The 21,649-nt window shown below is 57.5% G+C and overlaps 10 protein-coding genes and 1 non-coding gene across 11 annotated transcripts; 6 read left to right on the forward strand and 5 right to left on the reverse strand.

The window, feature by feature from the left end:
- Positions 1-83: 83 nt before the first annotated feature.
- On the forward strand, positions 84-2,053 carry B0H64DRAFT_466314 (uncharacterized protein; the record flags this gene model as incomplete). Its single annotated transcript, XM_062807686.1, has 6 exons — positions 84-481; positions 562-703; positions 769-962; positions 1,086-1,554; positions 1,825-1,929; positions 1,981-2,053. The coding sequence occupies exons 1-6, from the start codon at positions 409-411 to the stop codon at positions 2,051-2,053; spliced, it is 1,056 nt and encodes a 351-aa protein (XP_062657209.1). The 5' UTR covers positions 84-408.
- A 633-nt stretch (positions 2,054-2,686) lies between these two features.
- Positions 2,687-5,234, forward strand: B0H64DRAFT_405289 (kinase-like domain-containing protein). Its single transcript, XM_062804435.1, has 2 exons — positions 2,687-3,757; positions 3,839-5,234. Exons 1-2 carry the CDS (start codon positions 3,020-3,022, stop codon positions 4,760-4,762), a joined length of 1,662 nt encoding a protein of 553 aa, XP_062657210.1. The 5' UTR covers positions 2,687-3,019; the 3' UTR covers positions 4,763-5,234.
- A 325-nt stretch (positions 5,235-5,559) lies between these two features.
- On the reverse strand, positions 5,560-5,922 carry B0H64DRAFT_444941 (uncharacterized protein; the record flags this gene model as incomplete). Its single annotated transcript, XM_062806817.1, has 1 exon — positions 5,560-5,922. One exon carries the CDS (start codon positions 5,920-5,922, stop codon positions 5,560-5,562), a length of 363 nt encoding a protein of 120 aa, XP_062657211.1.
- A 1,473-nt stretch (positions 5,923-7,395) lies between these two features.
- B0H64DRAFT_326221 (Lactonase, 7-bladed beta-propeller-domain-containing protein) lies at positions 7,396-8,283 on the reverse strand (the record flags this gene model as incomplete). Its single annotated transcript, XM_062800726.1, has 1 exon — positions 7,396-8,283. A coding segment is annotated over one exon (888 nt), but the record flags the coding sequence as incomplete, so codon positions are not given.
- A 50-nt stretch (positions 8,284-8,333) lies between these two features.
- On the reverse strand, positions 8,334-8,772 carry B0H64DRAFT_218645 (uncharacterized protein). The gene has a single exon (XM_062799545.1). The coding sequence runs from the start codon at positions 8,648-8,650 to the stop codon at positions 8,429-8,431; it is 222 nt and encodes a 73-aa protein (XP_062657213.1). The 5' UTR covers positions 8,651-8,772; the 3' UTR covers positions 8,334-8,428.
- A 184-nt stretch (positions 8,773-8,956) lies between these two features.
- On the reverse strand, positions 8,957-10,510 carry B0H64DRAFT_405294 (major facilitator superfamily domain-containing protein). The gene has a single exon (XM_062804436.1). It carries the CDS (start codon positions 10,310-10,312, stop codon positions 9,383-9,385), a length of 930 nt encoding a protein of 309 aa, XP_062657214.1. The 5' UTR covers positions 10,313-10,510; the 3' UTR covers positions 8,957-9,382.
- B0H64DRAFT_t125 lies at positions 9,069-9,140 on the forward strand. The gene has a single exon. It is a non-coding gene; the product is annotated as a tRNA-Cys (tRNA).
- Positions 10,511-12,325: 1,815 nt separating the features above from the next.
- On the reverse strand, positions 12,326-14,918 carry B0H64DRAFT_218674 (uncharacterized protein). Its single transcript, XM_062799548.1, has 2 exons — positions 14,473-14,918; positions 12,326-14,402 (listed from the first exon to the last, which is right to left on the reverse strand). Exons 1-2 carry the CDS (start codon positions 14,734-14,736, stop codon positions 12,465-12,467), a joined length of 2,202 nt encoding a protein of 733 aa, XP_062657215.1. The 5' UTR covers positions 14,737-14,918; the 3' UTR covers positions 12,326-12,464.
- Positions 14,421-15,696, forward strand: B0H64DRAFT_218663 (uncharacterized protein). The gene has a single exon (XM_062799547.1). The coding sequence runs from the start codon at positions 14,892-14,894 to the stop codon at positions 15,594-15,596; it is 705 nt and encodes a 234-aa protein (XP_062657216.1). The 5' UTR covers positions 14,421-14,891; the 3' UTR covers positions 15,597-15,696.
- A 1,690-nt stretch (positions 15,697-17,386) lies between these two features.
- On the forward strand, positions 17,387-19,570 carry B0H64DRAFT_218660 (uncharacterized protein). The gene has a single exon (XM_062799546.1). The coding sequence runs from the start codon at positions 17,624-17,626 to the stop codon at positions 19,499-19,501; it is 1,878 nt and encodes a 625-aa protein (XP_062657217.1). The 5' UTR covers positions 17,387-17,623; the 3' UTR covers positions 19,502-19,570.
- A 122-nt stretch (positions 19,571-19,692) lies between these two features.
- B0H64DRAFT_346409 (glucosidase II beta subunit-like protein-domain-containing protein) lies at positions 19,693-21,633 on the forward strand. Its single transcript, XM_062801333.1, has 2 exons — positions 19,693-19,864; positions 19,956-21,633. The coding sequence occupies exons 1-2, from the start codon at positions 19,766-19,768 to the stop codon at positions 21,570-21,572; spliced, it is 1,716 nt and encodes a 571-aa protein (XP_062657218.1). The 5' UTR covers positions 19,693-19,765; the 3' UTR covers positions 21,573-21,633.
- Positions 21,634-21,649: the final 16 nt, after the last annotated feature.

Here is a 21,649-nt window from a genome sequence, read left to right on the forward strand (position 1 = left end):
TCAGACATAACATCGCATCCCAATATCTCCTCTGGCTTCGTCAGTAAGCCGATGACAAGAAAACGCTTTGCTCGGCTCGTATTTCGTCCGTCGTGACGAGGAGGTCCCCTGCACGGCGACAAGATCGACCGAATCCGTGCTCTATCCTGGCCACTAATTGGCTTGATTGATCGCAGCCCTGTTGCCAAGTCTGCCCTGGGGCCCTCCCTGGTTACGGTGCAAACCGCGGCTGGGATAACGTTACGTGCGTGCAGTGGCAGTGGAAGAAAGGGGATGGAAGGGGGGTTTCAAGGCGGTCCTTCGTGATAAGGAGCCAAACCCTGCCCCTCGAAGCTGTCGGCTGAACAAACTCAAACTCGGTCCGCCTTCTCGACTTGCCCTGCCAGAGTCAAGGTTCCGCAGCCCACCATGGGTACGACACCACCGGACGAACCGAATTTTGTAGGATATGTCGCATCGTCGGATCGTGACCCATTGCATGGTATGGCAAACATGGCTTTCCCCGTCAGCCCTGCGATTTGAGCCTGTCGTTAACCTTTGCCCTGCGTCTCCTTGCATCAGATACACTTTTCAGATGCGACGCCGACAGGACCCGCACCGTGTCTGGCGGCTATGGAACTTGCTGCGCTGTTAGTACGGAGTGCGGGATTCCGACGGCCTGTCTCGCTGGTACCAAGTTTTATGAGGGAAGTAGAAGAAGTTGGTACGTAATTTGGATTGAACCCCCCTGAATTGTGCCAGCAGCTGACTTGCGAATCCGTCACATAGTGCAAGTGACAGCTCTTGCGCAACCATTACAATCCTCTCCCGTTCGGTGTCGCCCCCGGACACCAGCGGCATGATAATCGACTACGTTTGCGAGCCCACTTCCACCGAGTGGAAATATTCAACCTTATATCTCGAGAATCCAGTTCCCGAGACTAGCGGGTCAGCCACGCTCCCAGCCTCCACTGGAGCGACAGGTACGTATCATATGTGCCGCTTGTCGTAGATACATGCGCATAGGTACATGCCCAACTTGAGAGTTTCGCGGCTATAACCAGAAGATTAATAGTCTGGTGTGTTAGGCAACCCCGATGATTTAGGCGACTCTAGCTCATCCAGCAACGCGTGGATCGCCGGCGCGATTATTGGGCCCGTTGTTGCTTTGGCGTTGGTCGTGGTAGGCGTCATCTTGCTGTGGAAAAGAAAGAAACGGGCCAGCCAGGGGCAGCAACAGCAGCCTCCAAATCAAGGCGTGCCGGGAAAGCCAGAACTGGAAGGGAGTCAAGGGAACACCGTCACGGGCGCCTTTGGTGCGCCATGGCAGAAAGCTGAGCTCGGGGGTGGCCAGCCTCGCGTTCCAGGACTCAACGACCGGAATAGGCCAGCGGCGAATACAGCGGAGCTGCGAGGGAGCGAAGCCCACCAGCCATCAGAACTTAGTCCGGATGCTGTGCCAATGACGACATTTGAATTAGAAGCATGCGTCCGTGGACCGCATGAGCTTGCGCCATATCCATTTGAGGAACCACCCGGGTCCGGCTTGGAAGGTCCTCGACCAGGGATGGGGGGGTAACAGAGGTGTGGTTGAGAGCTGGCGGCGGCATCTGGATTACGAAGAACCATGGACCTGTCAGAGTTTAAAATGAGCGGGTGTTGGGAGCCCGCATAAGGTAGGGGTCGTTGTCATGACGCTCCAATAAGTGATATTATAATATTAGTAAAACGCCCCAAGTGCACCCTTCCCCTCTTCAACCCATCAAAATGTTGATATCAAAACAAAACCGGGCCGCTTCGCTTTCTGGGTCGCCGGGATGTGATTGATGTATTCCCCGGGACAAGGTCGCCGTTCGTAAACAACGAGGCGAAGCAACCTGCCGATATCCTTGTTATATTAGTGAGGAAGCCCGTTGTAGGCGATATATCGGGTAAAAATGCCGACCTAGGGTATGTACCGAGGTATGATCTCAAAGCGTCCATTCCTACCTGTGTACGCAGTAAGTACAGAATAACCCTGCCCGAAGTCCATTATGCGCCGGGCGACGTCATTGTGAATTATCGCCAAGAATAGGGGATTTTCGTTCTCACAGCAGGTGCGGTCCCTGACAGTCTTCCCTCCTCCAGGCCTGAGGAAGGCGCACATCTCTCCTCAATCGCCGCGCATTTGTGAGGCTGCCTTCTTTTGCTCGGCTGGGGTGAGTGGGGTCTTTACTCTCATTTCCTCACCTCTTCAAACTTTCAAGTTCGCAACAAACCCGGCTGATGCTTTGATGGCCGGCATTGGACCCCATCTTCGGTCTCTCCCGACGCGATAGCGCCAAGAACACGCCCAGCTAGCTGATGGGCGCAAATGAACGGGCGTTGACAAAGGCAGCGAAAAACCCATCTCATTGCCGTGCATGTATTTTGCCCACGAAGACTTTTTTTCTGAAGATGACTGGATCGGCGGATTTCCAATTGCCTAAGCCAAATCAACTCGTACCAGTCGAGCCTGACAAAGTGGAATTTCGGCCTGAATGGCGTTGCTGCCGTGCCGTCATTGGCAAACCGCCATCACACGAGAGAGCAAGCCTTGCCAGCGCTTGCGGAATGCCACTTGATCCGCTTGAAGGGTGGGACTCGGGTCACGCCTGTGGTCTTCCGGGGCCAATGAGCGGTTTCATTCCCGCACCTCACGAGCGCGCCTGATGAACGGCCCTGGTCCCCTTGGGACCGTTACGGCCACACCCGCCCCCCCCCCCCGCGTTGTTGTCCGTCCTGCGTGGCAGCATGCGAGCGTTGGCCGTGCATCCATCCTCTTTGCGCCGCTATCCCGAAGCCGGCTGCCGACTTCATCCGTCAACAAACAATCCGTCTCGACGGTTTCTTCACCCTCTTCGCTTCGAGCACGCCGGCCAGACACGAGCGGCAAGCTTTGGAGGGGCATTCATGGCATCGCTGAGGGGCGTTGCAACCCTCTCACAGTCCAGACCCGCCCCCGCATTTGTACCTCCCGAATGCTTCCCTCGCCCCTCGACCAACCACCCAACTCCCAACCATGGACGACGGCTACCATGACGACATCGCGGACGCGTATAATACCGCGCCCACAAAGCCCGCCTTCGTCCTCGCCGCCCTGAACCCTGCCGCGCACAAGGTCCTCCATCACCCGAGGAACGCCCACCTCCGCTACCCGCCCGACAACCCTTACGGCCTCTGGCTCAGCTTCGCCGACCCTCAAAAGCAACAATGCACGCTGGGCAAGGGAGACACCGATATCCATCTTCCCGACTCGAAGTCTGGCAGCAAAGGCTCGCCTCATATCCTGCCCATCCATGCGTCCTTCCAAGTCATCGAGGATACAGGCGCCGTCTTGCTCTGGGACCACTCTGGCAACGGCAGCGTCGAGCCACTCCCACACCTCAACTCATACACCGTCAAGTTTCGCTCCAATGCCAAGTCGGTCCTTGTCGCCCAGGGCATCAACTCGAGGATAGCCTTCGGCAAAGACCAGTGGTACCAGTTCGAGATACAATGGCAGTCGGACGGGCTATATGGGTTCCCCAAGGATGAGCCCTATAGGATGGGACCGAGTAACGCGCGAGTGAAGAAGTACGTCATGGGCAGGGAGGTCGGCGCCGGCTCGTACGGCTCTGTGTCGTGGGTGTTGGATGCGACTAGCGGCAAGATCATCGCCGTCAAGAAATTCCACAAGCTCTCGGGCAAGAACCTGGAGTTTGCGACAAGGGAGATGACCAACCTCTTCAAGATCAACAGGGACGACTCGATAAAGCATGTAAGCCCACTATGTGTACCTACCCGGCAGTTGGTTGCTTCGTCTTAACCGTCATCGCCGCTAACCCGCCGTCTCCTGCAGGAACACATCCTCCAAATTCTCGACTGTGCTGGCGGTGGGAAAGCCGACGACTGGGGCGAAATATTCATGCCGCTCATGCAAGGGAACCTCAAATCCCTGGTCGAGAGGTACACCGACCCGGCCGAACACGCCGCCCTGTCCGACGTCGTTCTGCGCCAGATGCTCCTCGCGCTACAGTGCATCGCCTCCCACAAGATCATTCATCGCGACGTCAAGCCCGAGAATATCTTGTATGACTCCGATGCCGCAGGGAACTACCGCTTCTGTCTTGGTGACTTTGGCTTATCAAACGACCCGGAGCTGGCCCGCACCGCCGCCGGTACCGAACCATTCATGGCCCCCGAGGTATTCGGCCGGAAACGCCAAACCTCAAAGGTGGACATCTGGTCACTGTTCGCCACTGTCGTGTGGACGCGCACGCCCCAGTTCCGGCGGGACTGCTCGCAGATGCACGCGCCGGACCTGCATGGCTGGCTGGTGTCTCTATCCAAGGCCCACGAGTACGCGAGCATGCAACGAATGGCAAGCATCGACCCGAAGAGGAGGCCATCGGCGACGGAGCAACTGGCCATCCTGGACGGTCATTTCGACGACCATGCCAGCGTGCGGAGTTATGGGAGTACGAGCGGGGACGAGATAGGCGAGGATTTGAGCGCCCGGTTTTCGAACGTTATGAATTTACGGGATAACACGCCCGGCCTGACGTATGGTTCCGGCAGTTCGGAGCCGGTCACGTCACCCGAAGTGCCATACTATGAGCCGTACGTCAGTGGGATTTTCGAGGCCCATTTCCCGGGCCAGGCAGGGCCAAGTAAGGGTTACATGCCACCGTCGCCGGGTCCGGAGGAGGCCCCGCGGGATTATGGGGTGAGTCCCTCATCCGTTCCAGTTCTCATCCGCGACCCGGTTTCTGACGTTCAATAGCAATGGGTTCGACCCTACGAGAACCCATATGGGCCACCCGTCAGCCAAAATAGCGGGAGCGGGACCGCCGTTCCAGATACCTGGACGGCAGTTGCCCCGACCACGATTGATACTGATGAGGAGCCACCAAGGAGGAGGCCGAAAGGGAAGAACAGGTCTTAGATACCTTCACGCTCGGTGATCACGTTTCTTTTCTTGTGCATTGCATGTATTTGGGGATATCATGACCGAGGTCGGGGCCGGGCGCATATTTCACGCTTCACGCTTTTATGAGGGGTCCGCCTCACTGATTACTGTGATGGCTAGAGGAGAGTGGGGGAATAGGGGCTACCTGTAGAGGTAATTACTTACGTTTATGCTCACCGAGATGGCCGGGCAAATGGCTCAGCCTGAGAGGTTCCTTGGTTGCATCGAGTCTCGAACATACAGCTAGATCGCAGCCCATGAGTCGTATCCCAAACTGATTCGCACGTTTCATGGCATGCCATACAAACAGCCATCAGGAAGTTCTAAGTGCGCACTGATGGCGGAGTAGCATCAGAGCCAACTAAGGCTAACTATTTCCTCGTATCCTTGTCTCAAAGAGCGTCTGGGAATGGAATGTTACATGATCCATTCAACTGCAACACAAGCCTAAGGTAGAGAACGGCATGCTCAAGTTTTCGGCCACCCTCCAGCTTTCACACTCAACTCATCCCCCTCGCCCGCCAAGGCAAACCGAAACCAAAGACCAAATAATAATCTGACCCGACGGACCAAACCCCATCCATCCATCCATCCATCCATCCAACTACCTCCTAAGGCCCACAACGACCATGACCCGTGTTGCAATCGCTCCCCGTACCATAATCACAGCACGCGCCGCTGCTCGAGCACTCGTAGATGTGCTTGAGGTTGCGCTTGGCCGTGATGACGTACTTGCCCTTCCACTTGCACGCCCCGCAGTACTGGCCCTGCTTCAGGCCCTTGACGCACTTGCACCCGTTCTTCTTGCAGGCGCGCTTCTCGAGGAGCGGGTTGGCCGCCGTGATGGGCTCGGGGGAGGCCTCGCGCGCTTCCATGGGGGTGGAGAGTTCTTCGTGTGGGGAGGAGGTGTCGGCCAGGGGGTTGGCGAGGCCGAGGGTGGCCGTGAGGAGGGTGAGGGCGAGGGTGAGACGCATTTTGATGGGGGTGTTGGGGGGTTGGTTGTTGGTGTGGTGTTTGGGTTGTTGTTTGTGTCTTGTCCGGTTTGTTTGAGCGAGGAGATGATGGAGCTGGTGATCAGATCAGACTCCTCGATATGAGGCCGGAGATGCCTCCTTTTATAGACATCGAGAAGGTCCTCCGGCACCGTTTTCCGTTCGCCATTGCCCGTTGTCCGGCTGTCTCCTCTGTTCCCGTCACCTCTGTGACCTCTCGCGTTCGTAACCCTCAAAAGATGTTGTCACTTCTGCCGACCGTGTTGCAATCTCCGGTCTCCCCTCTCCGATGCAGCCAGTAACTCACCGGCCTTCAGCCCTCAAAGAGGGAAGCGGCCTCGGCAGTTTGGCCAAGTCCGTGCCAATGCTGCGCGGGATCCATCGCGCGCTTCCAAGAAGCCCTCGTAGTGGTTGACACACGAGACCGCCTTCCGCAGACTCACTGAGCCGGGTAAAGATCGTAGTATCGTATGACTAAAATGGAATACAGCTGGACCCCCTTGCGTCCGTGAGTGCTGTTGACACGAGAAAGGGTTCCCAACGAGGCGTCCCAATCACCGGGCCCGGGATACTGGCTTGACTTGCCCATTGGCCGAAATGTCCCGGCGCCCAGAGTAATATTGATTGTTATGCACCTGTGTTTCCACTCGTCTTAAGACAACCAAGTACTTGGGTGATGGGGGCCTGGAACAAGACCTGTAATTGCTGACCAGCCGTCGGTCTAAATATCCCCCCGTCGACCACCTCATCGTGACTGTTGGTATGGTGGTTGATTACACTGCTGACGATAGTGGCATGTTTTGCGGCGTCGTCGACTTCTCGGCGGTTTGCTCGGCGACTGCCCCTCCCAGGAGCTGCACTGTTACATTTATTTCCCCTCGGGTACCACCAACGCAGCGGGGGAGGGACCTATTCGAGTCTCGACCGCATAAAAGGTAGGAAACATGTGATATCAGTGTCATGTAACTGATAGTCGTGCACAGTCCTGTGAGAGACTCTGAGACACCACGACGATACCATCCAGTCGGACCACCTACTCGTCGGCAAGCAGCTCGCAACGCGAACCCGGTTTCCCCTCACCAGAATGCGCTCGAATAAGCAATCCGAACACGGCATAAATTAATTGGGTTGCCAGCCTTATGAACCGGGAGTCCGGAACTTTCAATCAGTGGACGGGAGCCTCTATTAGCCGCGAGGGGCCAAAGCAGAGCACAGCTAGACGGTAAAGGAGGATGTATGGACAAGCTTCCAACGGGAATGAGGGTCTTGAGCTGGACAATGCCTCTCGAAGAGTCAAAATAACCTGCCCAGTGGTGGGGAGTTCGGGACCGAGGCAGAAAGACCGGTTGAGCCCAGTGCCCACGTCTCTTGACCCCTGAGTCTTCTTCCTACAAGCTCTCCCAGCCTGAATCTCCCTCTCGTGGATCCCCTCACCCGACCATCCCTTCATCCGCCCTAACTATACCAGATCGCATTCGCGCAGCACCCCCCATCCTTCAAATCCACCCTCGCCACCGCCCTCGCAGTCTCATACTCGACCAACCCATCCTCCCTCTCCCTCTTCCCTTCCATCTTCCACATCTGCACATACCCCTCCCCATAATCCGTCATCGCCGCAAACTCATCCCCCCAAAACGCAGGACTCACCGCATTCGCCTTCCCGCCCCGCGTAGTCGTCGGCACGCGAAACATCCTCCCCACAATCCCCCCATCCTCCCCCACCAAAAAGACCGACACAAACCCCGTATCCTCCTCCTCCCGCGCCCTCGCCGTCGCCCACAGATACCGCCCGCTCGCCGACAGCATCACCTCGGCGGACCAGTACCGCTCCGTGTCCGCGTCGATCGGTATCAGGCTGTGGCGCACGACCTCGGCCGCCACGGCGCCCGTGCGGGAGTCCAGAGCGTACTCGGCCACGCTGTTGTCGCCCTCCATCACCGCGTACAGCCGCGCGCCGTTGGGGTGGGTTGCGAGGTGTCGGGGGTGGGTGCCCGGGGTGCCGGCCATGGGGAAGCGCGAGACTTCGGTGGCCGCGCCGGTGGCGAGGTCGATGCTGTGGGTCCAGATCAGGTCGCCGTTGAGGTCGGCTGTGTAGAGGAGTTGTTGTTGGGGGGTGGTGCTTTGGTTTAGGTTTGGGGGTGGGGAGAGGGCGAGGCCGTGGATGCCCGAGGCGTTGATGTAAGGCCAGCTGTCGAGTACGCCGGTGAGGGTGCCGGTGTCCGAGGTGGACAGGGACATGCCGCAGGCCTCCGGGGAGGGCCAGGAGCCGGTGAAGACGTGGTAGGGCGGGGTTGGCATGGCGATCACGAAGGGGCTGGTGGTGTTGAAGCAGGCGCCCGTGGCCGAGACGTTCCTGGTGAGTTCGAGGGTCGTGGCATTGAGCACGCTGTAGCTGGCGATTCGCGTCTCGTTGAGTGAAGCGCCGTAGATGTTCTTCTTGGCGTGCTAATCACAAGAAGGGTATGTTAACACTTGTGAGGCCAGACGGTTAGACGCAGTAAAAGGGGCTCACGTCAAAGGTAATCCACGCATGGGATGCGTCGGCCGTATTGTTTTTCAAGAGCTTGAAATCATTGGTCTCGTCGTTGAATTCGAGGGCATAAATGGCCGCGGGCGGCCGTAAATTTCCCACAAACAAGTTGTGAACTGCCCCGTAGACAACAGGGGCCAACACCCCGAGGTGTGCTAGGAATGGTGTAGAGGGCTTCATGTTCGCTACGTTATCCCCGAGACGGTGACTTGGCCTAATCTAGGTAGCTAACTGCCAAGCAGGTATGTCCGGGAAACAATGTCTTGGCCAACAACCAGAGAGTTATATAGGGAGATAACCCCTTTTCCCAGTCATGATTTGCGCGCATCCCATCATGCAAGCGCTGGTCCTTGCCGAAAATGATGAAAATACGTAGGAGTTGTGTAACTTGAGAACCGGGTTTAAGTACCCACGTGCCGAACATCCACCAGTTATTCGTATTTACTACGTTATTTGGGAGGAGTTGCTCATGGTTGTACTTAGCCTAAACGATGGTGCAGCGTTGTGGACAGCTGAACTGAACCCCTGAATAAGGGTCAATTACAAAGCAACCACACAAAAGGCCGTCAGCTGCGCTATCTTATCAATAATTGCCCCAGGACGAATAGCTCAGGGGTAGAGCAACCGGCTGCAGTCCGGTAGGTCACGCGTTCAAATCGCGTTTCGTCCTCTTCTTTTTCTCATGTTCCTTAGATGGTATCTATTCCCAGATTTTTGCTCCACTTGGCCGCGAGAAATGATGAATATGTTACCTCGCGCGGTCCCAAATCGCCGGCCAGTGGTCGTGGGAGATAAGGGACAAAAGACTCGATGTTGAGTTGTAGCGTGTGTGAAGCTGTATCCAACCGGATCAACAACTTCCTTGTCATCCTTGTCATATTATCTCCAACTCCTTGTCGGAATCTTTACAAGTTACGGCTGCTCCACTTGCCTCGGGAGAGATGGTTGTGCATTTCCTTCTGCCACCTCTCCAGGCTGATCCTCGCCCTCCTCATGCTTGTATAACTTGATGTTAATGAACATGGCAAACAGGCCCAGGTCATATGCCAACCTGAGTGAACCGGCAACCACAAATGCCACCCAGAACCTGTCGCCGCCTGCCAACAGACCTGTTATGGTGGGCCCCGTTGTCGAAGCAAGCGTCCGCAACATGCTTGTAATACCCATGACAGCGGTCCGCTCCTCGGGCCGTACCACTGCTGCAATGAGTGCAGCCCGAGGCCCCTGGTCCATGTTATTGAGCCCGACCCGCAGCAGCAGAAGCGCGAAGGTGAGAGGAACGGTCTGCGCTAGGGGAAACACCAAGACCGCCGCCGAAGACGGAATGTGGGTGAAAACCATGGTATTGACTAGCCCTATATGGCGCGCCAGGGGTCCCGAGAAGATGTTGGACAGCGTTGAGAGGAAGTAGCTGATCGAGACGATGTCGCCGAGCGCCGACTTGGCGAGGTGGAACTTCTTGTCGATGTAGTATGTTGTCAGTGACATGTTGGCCATGCCGTCGGCGAGTGAGTCGACCATGAGGAGGAACCAGAGCACCACCATGATGGAAAGTGTTTCGGGCGATATCTGGGCAACCCAGCTTGCCTTCGCCTTTGGCGCTTTCCCCTCATCCGTTCTCGACTCCCCCTCTTGCGATCCGTTGAGCAGCGGCCCAGTCTCACCCTCACCCCGCTCTTCCACCACCTTGACCGCCTTCAACTCGCACCGATCCGACAACATGACGGCACACAGCATATTAACCAACCCCGTAGCCACATACAACCAAAAACAGCCATGATACGCATCCACCAGCGTCCACCCCTCGCGCCCCCTCAACCCCTCGACAATCCTCCCCGACATCTCCGTCCCCAGCGCACTCCCCAAGCTCGCCAGCGTGACATACCACACCAACACATCCGCCCTGGTCCTCGGCGTCGTCAGCTCCGAAACAATCGACTGTTCCACCGCCCTAAACGGCCCAAAGTCCCCCCCCGTCGCACTAATGACCCCCACCACCGCCGCACCCAACAGCACCCAGAACCCCTCACACAGCGCAAACACCGCCCCCGACACGACCATCAACCCCGACCCAACCAATAGCGTCCTGCGGCGACCCACGTTATCCGCCACCAGCGTGAGCAGCAGCGACAAAACCACATCGCCCAGCAGGGTCAGGGTCATGAACAGGCCGATGCGGGAGTCGGAGAAGCCGAGCTCGGCGAAGAAGAGGGCGAGGACGAGGGAGCCGGCGCCGTAGGCAAACATGCGGCAGGAGCGGGAGAGGATGATGAGCCAGGCGTCGAGGCCCGCGGCGGAGAGGGAGGGGAGGCCCGATTCGCGGAGGGCGGTGCGTAGGAGGTGGGTTGGGGGCATGGTTTTGTTTCTTTGTTGAGTTTGTTTGGTTGGTTGCTTGTTTTGAGGGGGTGGGGAGTGGTGGTGAGATGCACCTGGAGGGTGAGAGATGGAATAGGGAGGGGGCTGGGAAGGAAGTTGTGGGACAGGAGTCTATATTTTCATCTGTTTTTTTTGTTCCCGTTCTCGGATAGGTGACATGCTTTCACCGCCGCCCGCGCTATCCCCGTGGACCCGTGTCACGCCGAGCAACACGCAGTTTGGATGTTGAGTCAGTGGCCGAGGGTGACAAGAGGAAAAAGCCGGGTCCCCGGAGCTATCGGAGCCGGTGTCGGAGACCGGGGGACCCACTCCCGCATGAGGCAAGAGACGCATCCGATGCAATCATTGTGTATTTATGTGTTGTGTTGGTGTCAAAGTGGAGTGGGCAGTGGGCGTCAACCCTTCGTCCAACAAAGCCGAACTCCAAGTGCAGGTGCCGGCCAGGGAAACCTCGAGTCTTACGACCGTAGGAATAAAAAGAAAACGAACGTCATCCTGAAATCTTTCAAAAAAAAAGGAAAAGAAAAAGAACAAGAAAAGAAAAAGAAAAAAAGAAGAAAGGAAAACAGGAAAACAGGACTTACTCCGTTTACTACCCCATTTCTTTTATTTGGTTTCTTTTGCTCGACCTCTTTTTATTCGTTCTTTTTCCTTGATCCCTCGGTTTCCTTTCGAGTTCGGCTTTTTTTTGGCCAGAGGGTGGCGTCAAGTCGCTCGGCTTGGTTCTGTGGTTGATAATTGGTATTAACTTTTCACACTTGGCATATCACCATATATATGTAGAACTCCTTCCGCTCGGGTGATATACACATTAATTTAATACTATATACTGTCTGGCCCTGCCAGCGTAGATGCAATCATCCAGCCTGTTCCCATTCCTGATCCCATTCCGTAAGCCAACATGCAGTCCCAAACGCCTCATAAAATCATCAAGCCCGGTCGCCACCACACAGGCCGAACCTCTTCCCAAACACCCTTGATGCCAACACCTTGATGCCAACCCCCCCGTTTTATCCAAAGCCACACCTTACAGAGAGGAGTAAAGAAACGCGACGCAAGGGGCGAAGCATATACACAACAGCCCCCCAGCTCCAACGGAACCTCCTCCGAAATCTTTTCGGAGGCTCACTCGGTATGTACACACACCTAACCGCGGCGATATTCAACGTCCATGTGCGTTGCTGTGTTGTGAGCAACTCGCGGCTAGCTGGCCACGACGAAAAACGTATCCCCATCGACTGGTTCATGCAACGCCAGGCAAGTGACGACAGTGACTGGGTGCGGACGGCGTCGATGTACCGTCCGAATGGAATGAAATACAACGACACACAAATCCCATAAGATACGCACAAGCGAGAAAGAGATACCTGGTGGCGAGAGAATACCTGGAGGTGGGTAATTACCTCGAGGCTCCTCATAAGCCACCTTAGGAGATGAGAAAGCATGGACCGGGAAACCGGAAGCACGCCAGCAAAGAATGAAACGATGAGATATATCTTTTTTAAATCATGCCGTGGTGTGTGAGACAAACAATAAGAAAGACGGGGATATCAGGAGATGATTCACGCCAAGATGGCGATGGATGTGAAAGAGATGGCGGAGGTAGCTGCAGAAGCATCTACTGCTCCATCGTCGCGAATGTGAGGTCGAACGGCAAGTCGGCCAGGTCATCGCGCGACCCCTGCAAGGTTGTCGACGGGAGGAGTTGGTCCATGTATGTGCCGGCCTGCGTGATGGTCGCAGTAGAGGAAACAGGCGAAGTGTAGCCGTGGCTGTCGAGGCTCATCAACGACGCCGCCATGCTTTGTTGGGTGCTCGCCTCCGCGTTTCGGTAGTCGAAACCCGCGGACGAGATGGGAACCCCTTGCATTGACGACGCGGAGAAGACGGGGTTGTTGAGACGGTACATATCGGACAGCTGAGAGTCCAGGTCGCCTTGGAACGACGCGCCGTGCAGGTTGATTGCTTGGCCGAACCCTTCTCCGACGCCGGCAAAGGTGGACATGCCGTAGTCCTCGGCAGCCATCTGCATGGGAAGTCCGTGGGAGTCGGCAAACTCGTTTTCGAAGTCCTCGGGTTCCACGGCCCCTACCGACTCCGTCCCGTCGGGCATCAGAGCGCCGGCTTGGTCCATAGGAACAGTAACCTCGACCATCCACTGTTTAAGCTCGCTCATGGCAGGCCAGTCACCGCCGCCTTTCCCTCCTCGCTTCTCCTTCTCCTCCTCGACCTTGACATGCCCGTTCTTGCCGGCTGCGCCCTTGCGGGCTTTGACCTTGAAGTGGGTGCGGCGGAGATGCGCGGCGGCGTTGTAGTAGGCGCCATAATGCTTGTTCTGCGAGCACTGTTTGCAGTCCTTGAGTGGCTTGACGGCTGTCTCGGAGTGCGGGATGCCGTAGAGGTTGGGGTCGCGGCAGATCCACTTCTTGACCATGCTTTTGTGCTTGGCCTCGGTATGGCGGCGAAGCTCATGCTCGCCTCGGAAACCCTCGGGATGCTCGTTGCACTGGTTGCACAGCACCTTGGGATGCTTGGGGCGCTCGTACTTGGTCTTGGCGATGGCGGCCTTTCCGTCCTTTGCGTTGTTGACCTGGTCAGCGGCCTCCTGCTTGACCACTCCCGCGGCTGGTTTTGGCTGGAGGTGGCGGGACTTGGCCGCGTAGTTCTGGCGAGCAAGCGCTTCCTTGGCTCGGAATTTCAAGGATGAGTTGGACTTGATGCTATCCCTGGATACCGAACGTTCCATGGAGAGGTGTTGGGTGAGGAAAGAGCCGTTCTCGTGCGGGGATACGTCAACCGACGAGGCGGATTGGATACTGGACTGCGATAGCGATGGCTCCATGGCGTGTTGATGTTGTGAGAGGGGGGATTGCATGGGGGCAGAAGACGGGTACGCGTATGAGAACGAGCCCCCCTGCATGACGATGACGCCCGAGTCCTCCGAGGCGCGCTTCCCCAACAACGGTGGATTGACGGCGATGGGGCTGGGACGATAGCTCCCCGCCGACTGTTGCGACTGGATCCGTACCATCTCGCTGAACTGGCCCGAGACCTCGTTCATCGAGCTGTTCCGCCGAGACATGGGGGCTGTTTCTATCGTCGGGCCCGAGGTTAGAGATCCGTAAGCGGAGGGAAAACTTGAGCTTGGGTAATGGTCGGGCTCCTGAGGTGAGAGGAGACTGGACGGAGGGATGTTGATGGGAGATATAGTGTGAAGCATGGAGTCGTCATGCATCCGGAGGAACTCGTCCACGCCCATCTCCCGCCCAGCCCCTCCGTGCGGTGACGTGCCATCCATGAGGCTGGCGCCCGGGGCGAAGGCATTCGTGAGATATTGTGACTGGGTTTGGTGGAGATAATCACCCAGGGTGCTGGGGACTGTGGCCGGGAGACTGTTCTGCATGGTTGGAGGCGCGATGGGACCTGCACTCCGGGCGAATGGATTTGGGTTGGGTCCGGGGCGGGCAACGCTCGATCTTGAACGCATCATGGGCGCTATCGAAGAGGACCCCGTTGCATGTGTGGTCTTTGAGCGCTTCATGGGGCGGCTCTGGTCCTGTGGATGCGTGAGCCTGAGTGGAAGTGGGGCTGCGTATCTGATCCCGCTGATGGCGGGGAGATCTTACCTGCGAGACATGGGTGGATTGAGGCCGAGTGTCGTTTGTGGCACTCTGGGGCATCCTGTTGCTACTTGAGCGGCCATTGTTGGCGATCTGAGGGCGTGATGACGATGGCACTGGGCAGTTGCCGCGGCTGGCCTCGACAGCTGTTGCCGTGGGTGTGGGATAAGGCTGCGCCCTGCTGAGTTTCTCCATCAAGGCGCGTTTTTCTCGTTCACTCTTCTCAAGCGCAGCCCGAAGCTGTTCAACCACGTTGGCTTGACTCATCATGTGCGGATAGAGTTATGAGGTAGGGAGTGCTGGCGCAAGTAGATGGTTGGGACAACGAAGATCCAGCCTCGTGGGTTGAAGTGGGACGGATAAGCGGACAAAAAGCAGGCTGTCCGCAGGGAGCGGCCGAACCCGGCGAGCAGTGTCTTGAATGGATGGGGTTGAAGATTGCTTGCTGCAGACAAGCAAACGAAGCACGATGGAAGATGGAACAAGAGCAGAGAGAAGATTGGCAGGCTGTCGGAGAGCAAATGATATTTATCCAGTCGGGCCCGCGAGGCTTCGACATGCAGGAGGGGGCTCGGCACACCGAGTTGTCGAAGGGACGCAGGTTCGAGGGATGGGGGACGGACGGCACACGATTTCAGGTCGAGATGCAAGCTGCACACCCGGTCAAGTGGTGGGTGGGAATGTTGGGGAAGACACGGCTCTGGAGGCTCTGGTGTGGTGCCAGGCACACAGCCAACCCACTCACACCCGGGCAAGCCAGAGGTGACGACTGTCCGCGGATCAACGGTGTAACGGACAAGGGGTTTCTGGGGGAAGCTCTGATTGAGTGCCCATGGCGCCGCCCACCGACCCCGGATTGGCGTCGGCGAGCCAGTCTCGGCGCCTCAAGCGGGTCTCCCATGCTTCGTGACGAATCCGAAGGCTTGGAAATATGCCAAGGATGTGCCCTGGAAGAGAGATCAGCTCCCATTCGGAGGATCGTGGTGAAGGGGCTTTGCCTCTTCCAGCAGAACAATTCAATGTCGATGGACATCGAACTAGTGGAGTTACCTGACACGATGAAATGCCACGCTCGTGGGCCTTCTCCTCGGACTAGGGTGCCGTCGAAGCATTTGCAATGGAATCCGTAGCGTGCTTGGCATCGCGAATGGAGTGTTTGCATCTCAATTTCGACAGAGGGATTGACTGCATGCAGAACGGTTGAGCACAGCACAGCGGGCCAACCACTGTGTGAGTTGTGCCCGGCTGCAGAGGGGATCCATTGATACCGCGACGCCAAACGGACCATTGGCCGATGATTTCTCGGCGAGTTCGCTCACCAGTCACTGCCAATGTGGACGACTGGAAAAAGACAATCCACTCATCGGTTTCCATCGAGGCCGGAGTGGAAAAAGGCTCTTCTGGGTCCTCGCTTCGTGTCCCACCGCGTCGTTCTCGGGGGATTGGAGGGGGCTCAGAGGGCGGGCAGTGAGCCGAATCGCACAAGCTGTGGTTGGGTGGAACCGCCCGGGTGATGCGCAACTGCATCCAGTCAGCTCATGAGAAGGCCAGCACAGCGCTTCTGGCAGGCAATCAGGCTCCGCTGCTCACGCGGGCATTTGCGCGGGAACTTGCGCGGGATGGGGGTGACAGTTTTCTTCTGGAACCCTTCGCCCGATATTTCCGGAAGATGAAGGGTCGAAACGCCAGCTGGCAAGCGCAGTCTCAGGCCCCAGCCAGCATAATGTCGGGCATTCAGACGGCTCGGGAGTTGTGAGAAGGGACAGACAGGGAAGTGGGATGGATGGTTGCAGATGCTGCTGAGTCACATTGTCACAACCCGCAGTTGAGACGAGACGAAAAAAGACGATTGAGAGACATGCCCTGGTCCAGGCGCGGCATCCAGAACGGGGGTCCCTTCTGGTCCAGTGCTGTGACGTGCCTTCCCTCTCTCATCGGTTTCCGGGCTATGAAGGAAGCCGCAGTTCACGATTAACCGGGCAGCCAGGAAGGAAGCAGAGGCAGTTACGATGGATGTTCAGAGAATTGGAAGTGGGGAATTCACGAAAACTTGAAGGTTCGGGTTCTCACTCCCTACCCCGAGGATCCATGGTGCAAGCATAGGTGTCCCCAAAAAAACTTCAAGTTTAACCTTCCAATGGAGTTTCAGTCAATTCGCGCCAACCTTGGGGGAAGAAGCGAGGAAGCGATGCCTGCCGGTGGTGTCTGTCTGGCCTGACAGCTCAACATGTCGGCCTCGAATTTCCGGGTTGGAACGCACCCCACTTGTTTCCAGTCCCAGCTGCCCCCGCGAGCCCCCGATCTGTGCCGTGTCAGCATTCATCGAATCATTCGTCTGGGGCTTCGAAGTCACGACCGGAACAGCTTCCATGCAGCCCGGGTGGAGGGTCGTCGAACACGCTGTTGGCCATACGTCGCCGCCTCGTTGTCAACCAGGGGACCCGCTCATCCCTTCCTGCTGCAGGACCGTCACAAACGCTGCTATTGGAGGATCAGGCCCTGGAGAGTGAGGCGACGGCTTTTGACTGGACACAAATCGCCGGCTGGGCGGGTCTGTTTCGGGCGCTGCAAATCGCCAATCTGTGTTCAGTGTCCCGACCTGATGGATCCCCCACTATCGCAGCCACCACACACTGCACCACCACACTGGCCGGGCGCGGCACTCTCGGCTCTTCCAGGCTGAGCAGGTTGGGCTGCAATTCCTGTGGTTGATTGACCCCCCAGGCACCTTCAGAGATCTCACCCATGGCCCGTGCGTTTGGCCCCGCTGCATGGGCCACCAATTGATGAGTTGTCCGTTGGCTGCGGTTGTGACACGTTTCTGGTCACCGGGACTCACCTCGGTTGGGCTATCGTGCCCACCCTCACTCAGTCTCGGTGACTGCCAGATGATCGGGGCTGGAAATGACTTGCAGTCGGTACCGGTACCGGTTGTTCGAACCGAGACATCCAACTAGCCGAGGAACCGAAGACCTTCTTTCGTCGAACTTGGGTTCGAAACCATTTCTCGAAGAGTCGATCGCACTTTCACCACACCGCCGGGACAGCACCCGGAGACAGGGGACGGGTCGGCTCCGGGGAGCTTGTGCCGAGTCCGCTTGCCCCGCCCCGCCCCGGGTTCCGCCTTGAGTTGGCTGTGTTAAAGCGAGCGGAAGACATGCGGACACCACCGGCTCCCGGGGGAACGGGTGACGCGATCCGGCCGGCCGCCGAAACATTCAGGCGGTATTACGCAAGGGGTTACGGGACATGGCAGAGACTGTCTCGAGCGGTAGCTGCATACCGTCAATTTCCTACCGACCTTGTGAATTTCGAGCGTGCATTTCAGCAGCATCCATACCTTCATAACCGTCTGCAACTAACGCCAGATTATTATTTGCTTGCTACCGGGACTTCGACATGGTCGCCGGGACATTGTGACAGGGATCGCGATCTTCCGCCTTTTCAGCGGAGGTACTCCATCCCCGTCACCGTCCGCCGTCCCATTGCCGTCTCCATTGAGCATTCGCCGGAGCATTTCCCGACGTGGTTTGGTGACCAGGGAAACCATGTCGGCATTTTGACTCTCGCGTGGGCTTACGTTCTGGCCGCGCGGTGGACCGAGATTGTGCCAGGGGAGACCGTTCTTGAGTACACCGAGAGCCGTGCAGCTTGGGAGGCACCGGCTGCGGGCCACGACGGGGGGGAGATGGTCGTCAACCTTGGTCCAGTATCTGACGGCGCCGCGAGGTGGTGGACTGCCATCCTCGCTCCGGGTCGGGGCTGGACCGCGGACATGCGCCACCAAGGGGATATTCGACAGGCGCCGTGGTCCACTAACCTCCTGCAGACAGGCCGGCCCATTGTACTCTCGCGAACGTCGGCTGAAACAGAACCTCGGCTTCACATTCCCGCACCATCCTTTCGGGTCGCCGCCTGTATCATCTCGGCGTACTCGGCATATCACGGGGTCGAAAACCAAAGCCGCGCAGCCTTCGCCGCTGCGTTGATGTTGCCGTCGGCTGGCCGCATCAAAAGGACCATCGGGCTCCCGGCTCCCGAAGCGGCCCCCTCAACCAGCAAAACCAACCCGTCTGCAACCTTGGCCCGGCCAGTTGCGCCGTGGGGCAGTGACGTGCACCAACTGGACAGGTTGCTCACACTAAGCTGCAACGACTTCATTCAGTCGCTCCTAAGCAGTGTGATATTTGAGCCGGGCGTACCTTGCAACGTCTGCGGCGCGTGGGTGCAGGGCGCGTTCGCGGTTCTGGATTCCGATATCGCAGAGACCGACTTGCAGCTCCTCACGGGTACCCTCATGGCTCGAAACCCTAGAATCGGCTTTCTCTGGATGGGCGCGACGCTCCTAGGCACACATGATTTTGTTCTCCGGGGGATGAGAGCCTTATTCTACCCCATCGACCTGACTCTCGCCGGATGGACTGACACGTTAATGTGTTTCATTCAGGAACCCGTGAGAGATGCTGTGTCTGCAGAGGAGACGATAACTCGTGCGGATGAGTGCCGGATGCTTTTCCTATCACAGTCAAGGGAACACACATACACTCCCTTGACGTCGTTCCAGCCCTTTGGTACTACAGAAATTGCGGACTGTACCTTGGAGGTTCGGGAGCACGCGCGCTGTGGGGGCTTTCATGGACTCTGTTATTCAGGCTGGACGTGGGACTGCCAAAATGGGGCTCGTGAGGCGATTCCCTTTGCATTGGACAGTCTAATGTCGCCGAATGGGACAACACCTGAGCAGGAGACGGTAGGGGATGATCAAATAGCGGTCGATTACAGCGGCATGGACTGCGAGAGGGACTGTTCGGAGCGTGCAACGCACAACATGTTCATGTGGCTCCGGGGCGAGGATGGCTTCCCTGTCGCCGAAAGAGACATTCGCGAGCATGAGTGGATCGACAACTTCGAGGAATCAGAGGATGAATGTGATTTTCCGGAGGGAGACGGGCGGTCCACGGCGGGGAGAGGAAACATTAACGTTGGCCGTTGGCTTACGCGGACGTCGGCGTATAGGCGTGATAGTTTTTATTAACACGAAAAATGTTGTAGAGAAGGCGATGCCTAACCCCGGGTGTGTATTGCGTGTCATGGTTGAGGAGAGTCGAAACTGTCATTGCGCCGAAGATTGGAAGACGCGGTGGCCGAGACCGCGATGACATAATCGCGGGCAGGCACGATAAGGCCACCTTATCAGTCGCATGCGACAGGTGTCCCAATTCCCGAAACAGCACTGCAACCACTGTAGCACTGTGACGAACGACAATCGAAGGCATCTTGCCATGACAGTGACGGCACCATGCGCCGCCTCAATCTGGTTCTACTAGCGTCGCTGCAGCTCTGTCAAGCACGGCAGCCTAGCTTCAGTGTCCACGACGACCTGCTCGCGCACCCTCAGGTAGGCCCCGATCGATAGCTTCCCAAGTACCTTGCGGCGAGTGCCTTGGGCTTGTGACACATTGCGCCGCTAACACGTCGCCTTTGCATAGTTCGAGGTTGTCTTTGCCGATGACTTCATCTCCGAAGCTGATGCGCTCGCCATTCTCGAGTCGTCGCCCGCGGGAGGCGCCACATACACGGCCGATTTCTCACAATCCGACGTGAGCAAAGTCCGCGAGTCCGCACCGGCCGAAGTATCCGGGACGAAGAGCAGCGATGGCAACGATGACAGCCACGGCGCCCGCGAGGACGACGAAGACATCCCAATTGCCGAGACATACGAGCTGATCAACAGCAACCCGTGGAAGTACCTCTGCGCCGTACCCGTCATCGCACCTCCGCCCATCTTGAACCGGACCGCGACCGAGCTGGCCAAGGCCGAGGAGGCCCGCGAGCTGAGTAGAGCGTCGGCTAAGGGCTGGGAACTTATGGGCGGACTCGACGGGCAGTGCATGTACTTCGTGGCAGGATGGTGGAGTTACAGCTTCTGCTACGGCAAGTCTGTCGTCCAGTACCACGCACTCCCCGGCACCAAGGCAACCGATCCGCCGCTGAGAGACGAAAAGGACCCGGAGTATGTCCTGGGCAGGGCACAAGAAAACGCAGTTGACACCAAAGCCGTGGCGGATCACTCGGGGATGGACAACGCGGCGAAGAATGTCGCCCCGCCAAACGCCCATCTCCAAGTTAAAGGCGACCAGCGCTACCTCTCGCAACGCCTCGAAGATGGCACGGTTTGCGATCTTACCGGACGTCCGCGCACCATCGAAATTCAGTATCACTGCAGCCCCGGCGCGACCGTAGACCGGATTGGTTGGGTTAAGGAAGTAACCACCTGCACTTACATGATGGTCGTCTACACGCCACGCCTCTGCAGCGATGTCGCCTTCCAGCCGCCCAAGCCGACCCGGGCCCATCCGATACGGTGCCGCCAGATTGTCAGCACGGAGGAGGAGGAGCTGGCGTGGCGTTATAACAAGGTCGCCGCGGCGAGCGGGTTACTGGGACAGAAGCCAGCTCAGGCCACCAAGCACACCGGCACCAAGAACCTGCCGCAGAACCACTTTGTTGGCACGACCATCGGGGGCGTCGTCGTCGGCTCCCGGCAACACATTGGTGAGGAGGACGTGTATAAACTGGCGCTCCCGCGCGGTGTCTCGCGCGCAACAACACCCACCATCGAAATACTCGCCAGTAGGGAGAAGGCATCCTCAAACGTGGAAGTCATGAGCGATGCGGAGCTGGAGGAGCTGAATCTCAGTCCAAGGATGATTAAGCGAGGCGTGGAGGAAATGAAGGCGGAGGCCGGCGACAGGGGGTGGACGCTGCAATATGTGAAGGATGGCGAGAAGGTTGACTACTATGGCGTGTTCGACGACGACGATGAGGCGGAGGGCAAAGAGGGCACAGAAAAGCAGCAGCAGGGTCTGCCTGATGGCCAGAAGGAGGTCAGGAAGGAGAACACTCGGAAAGGGAGCCAGAAAGAGACTGCGAACGGAAACCGGGAAGGTGTTCAAAAGGGAAACCAGAAAGAGGAAGGCCAAAAGGGTGACCAAAAGGACCAAGGCCACAAAGCGGAGGCGGACGACAAGAAACCCGAGGCTGCCCAGCCAGAAGGTAAGGAACAGGAAGGGTCGCAGGAGGTGTTTTTCAAGGAGGAGCTGTAAAAGCAAGCTCGAGCGTGTACACATACATTTTTGTATCAAATTCCATCAACATTCCCTCCCGGCTTCCTTCCTCCCCA

The sequence above is a fragment of the Chaetomium fimeti genome (assembly GCF_033439085.1).
Source record: "Chaetomium fimeti strain CBS 168.71 chromosome Unknown B0H64scaffold_6, whole genome shotgun sequence".
NCBI classification, from domain to species: Eukaryota; Fungi; Ascomycota; class Sordariomycetes; order Sordariales; family Chaetomiaceae; genus Chaetomium; species Chaetomium fimeti.

Excerpts from the sequence above, each read along its gene's own strand:
- B0H64DRAFT_405289 (XM_062804435.1), top strand. The coding sequence starts at position 3,020 with ATGGACGACGGCTACCATGACGACATCGCGGACGCGTATAATACCGCG. Across the intron at positions 3,758-3,838 it reads GGGACGACTCGATAAAGCAT|GAACACATCCTCCAAATTCT; the intron begins GTAAGCCCACTA and ends CGTCTCCTGCAG.
- B0H64DRAFT_218645 (XM_062799545.1), bottom strand. The coding sequence starts at position 8,650 with ATGAAGCCCTCTACACCATTCCTAGCACACCTCGGGGTGTTGGCCCCT.
- B0H64DRAFT_405294 (XM_062804436.1), bottom strand. The coding sequence starts at position 10,312 with ATGTCGGGGAGGATTGTCGAGGGGTTGAGGGGGCGCGAGGGGTGGACG.
- B0H64DRAFT_218674 (XM_062799548.1), bottom strand. The coding sequence starts at position 14,736 with ATGATGAGTCAAGCCAACGTGGTTGAACAGCTTCGGGCTGCGCTTGAG. Across the intron at positions 14,403-14,472 it reads AATCCACCCATGTCTCGCAG|GACCAGAGCCGCCCCATGAA; the intron begins GTAAGATCTCCC and ends ACGCATCCACAG.
- B0H64DRAFT_218663 (XM_062799547.1), top strand. The coding sequence starts at position 14,892 with ATGGGGTTGAAGATTGCTTGCTGCAGACAAGCAAACGAAGCACGATGG.
- B0H64DRAFT_218660 (XM_062799546.1), top strand. The coding sequence starts at position 17,624 with ATGCGGACACCACCGGCTCCCGGGGGAACGGGTGACGCGATCCGGCCG.
- B0H64DRAFT_346409 (XM_062801333.1), top strand. The coding sequence starts at position 19,766 with ATGCGCCGCCTCAATCTGGTTCTACTAGCGTCGCTGCAGCTCTGTCAA. Across the intron at positions 19,865-19,955 it reads ACCTGCTCGCGCACCCTCAG|TTCGAGGTTGTCTTTGCCGA; the intron begins GTAGGCCCCGAT and ends GCCTTTGCATAG.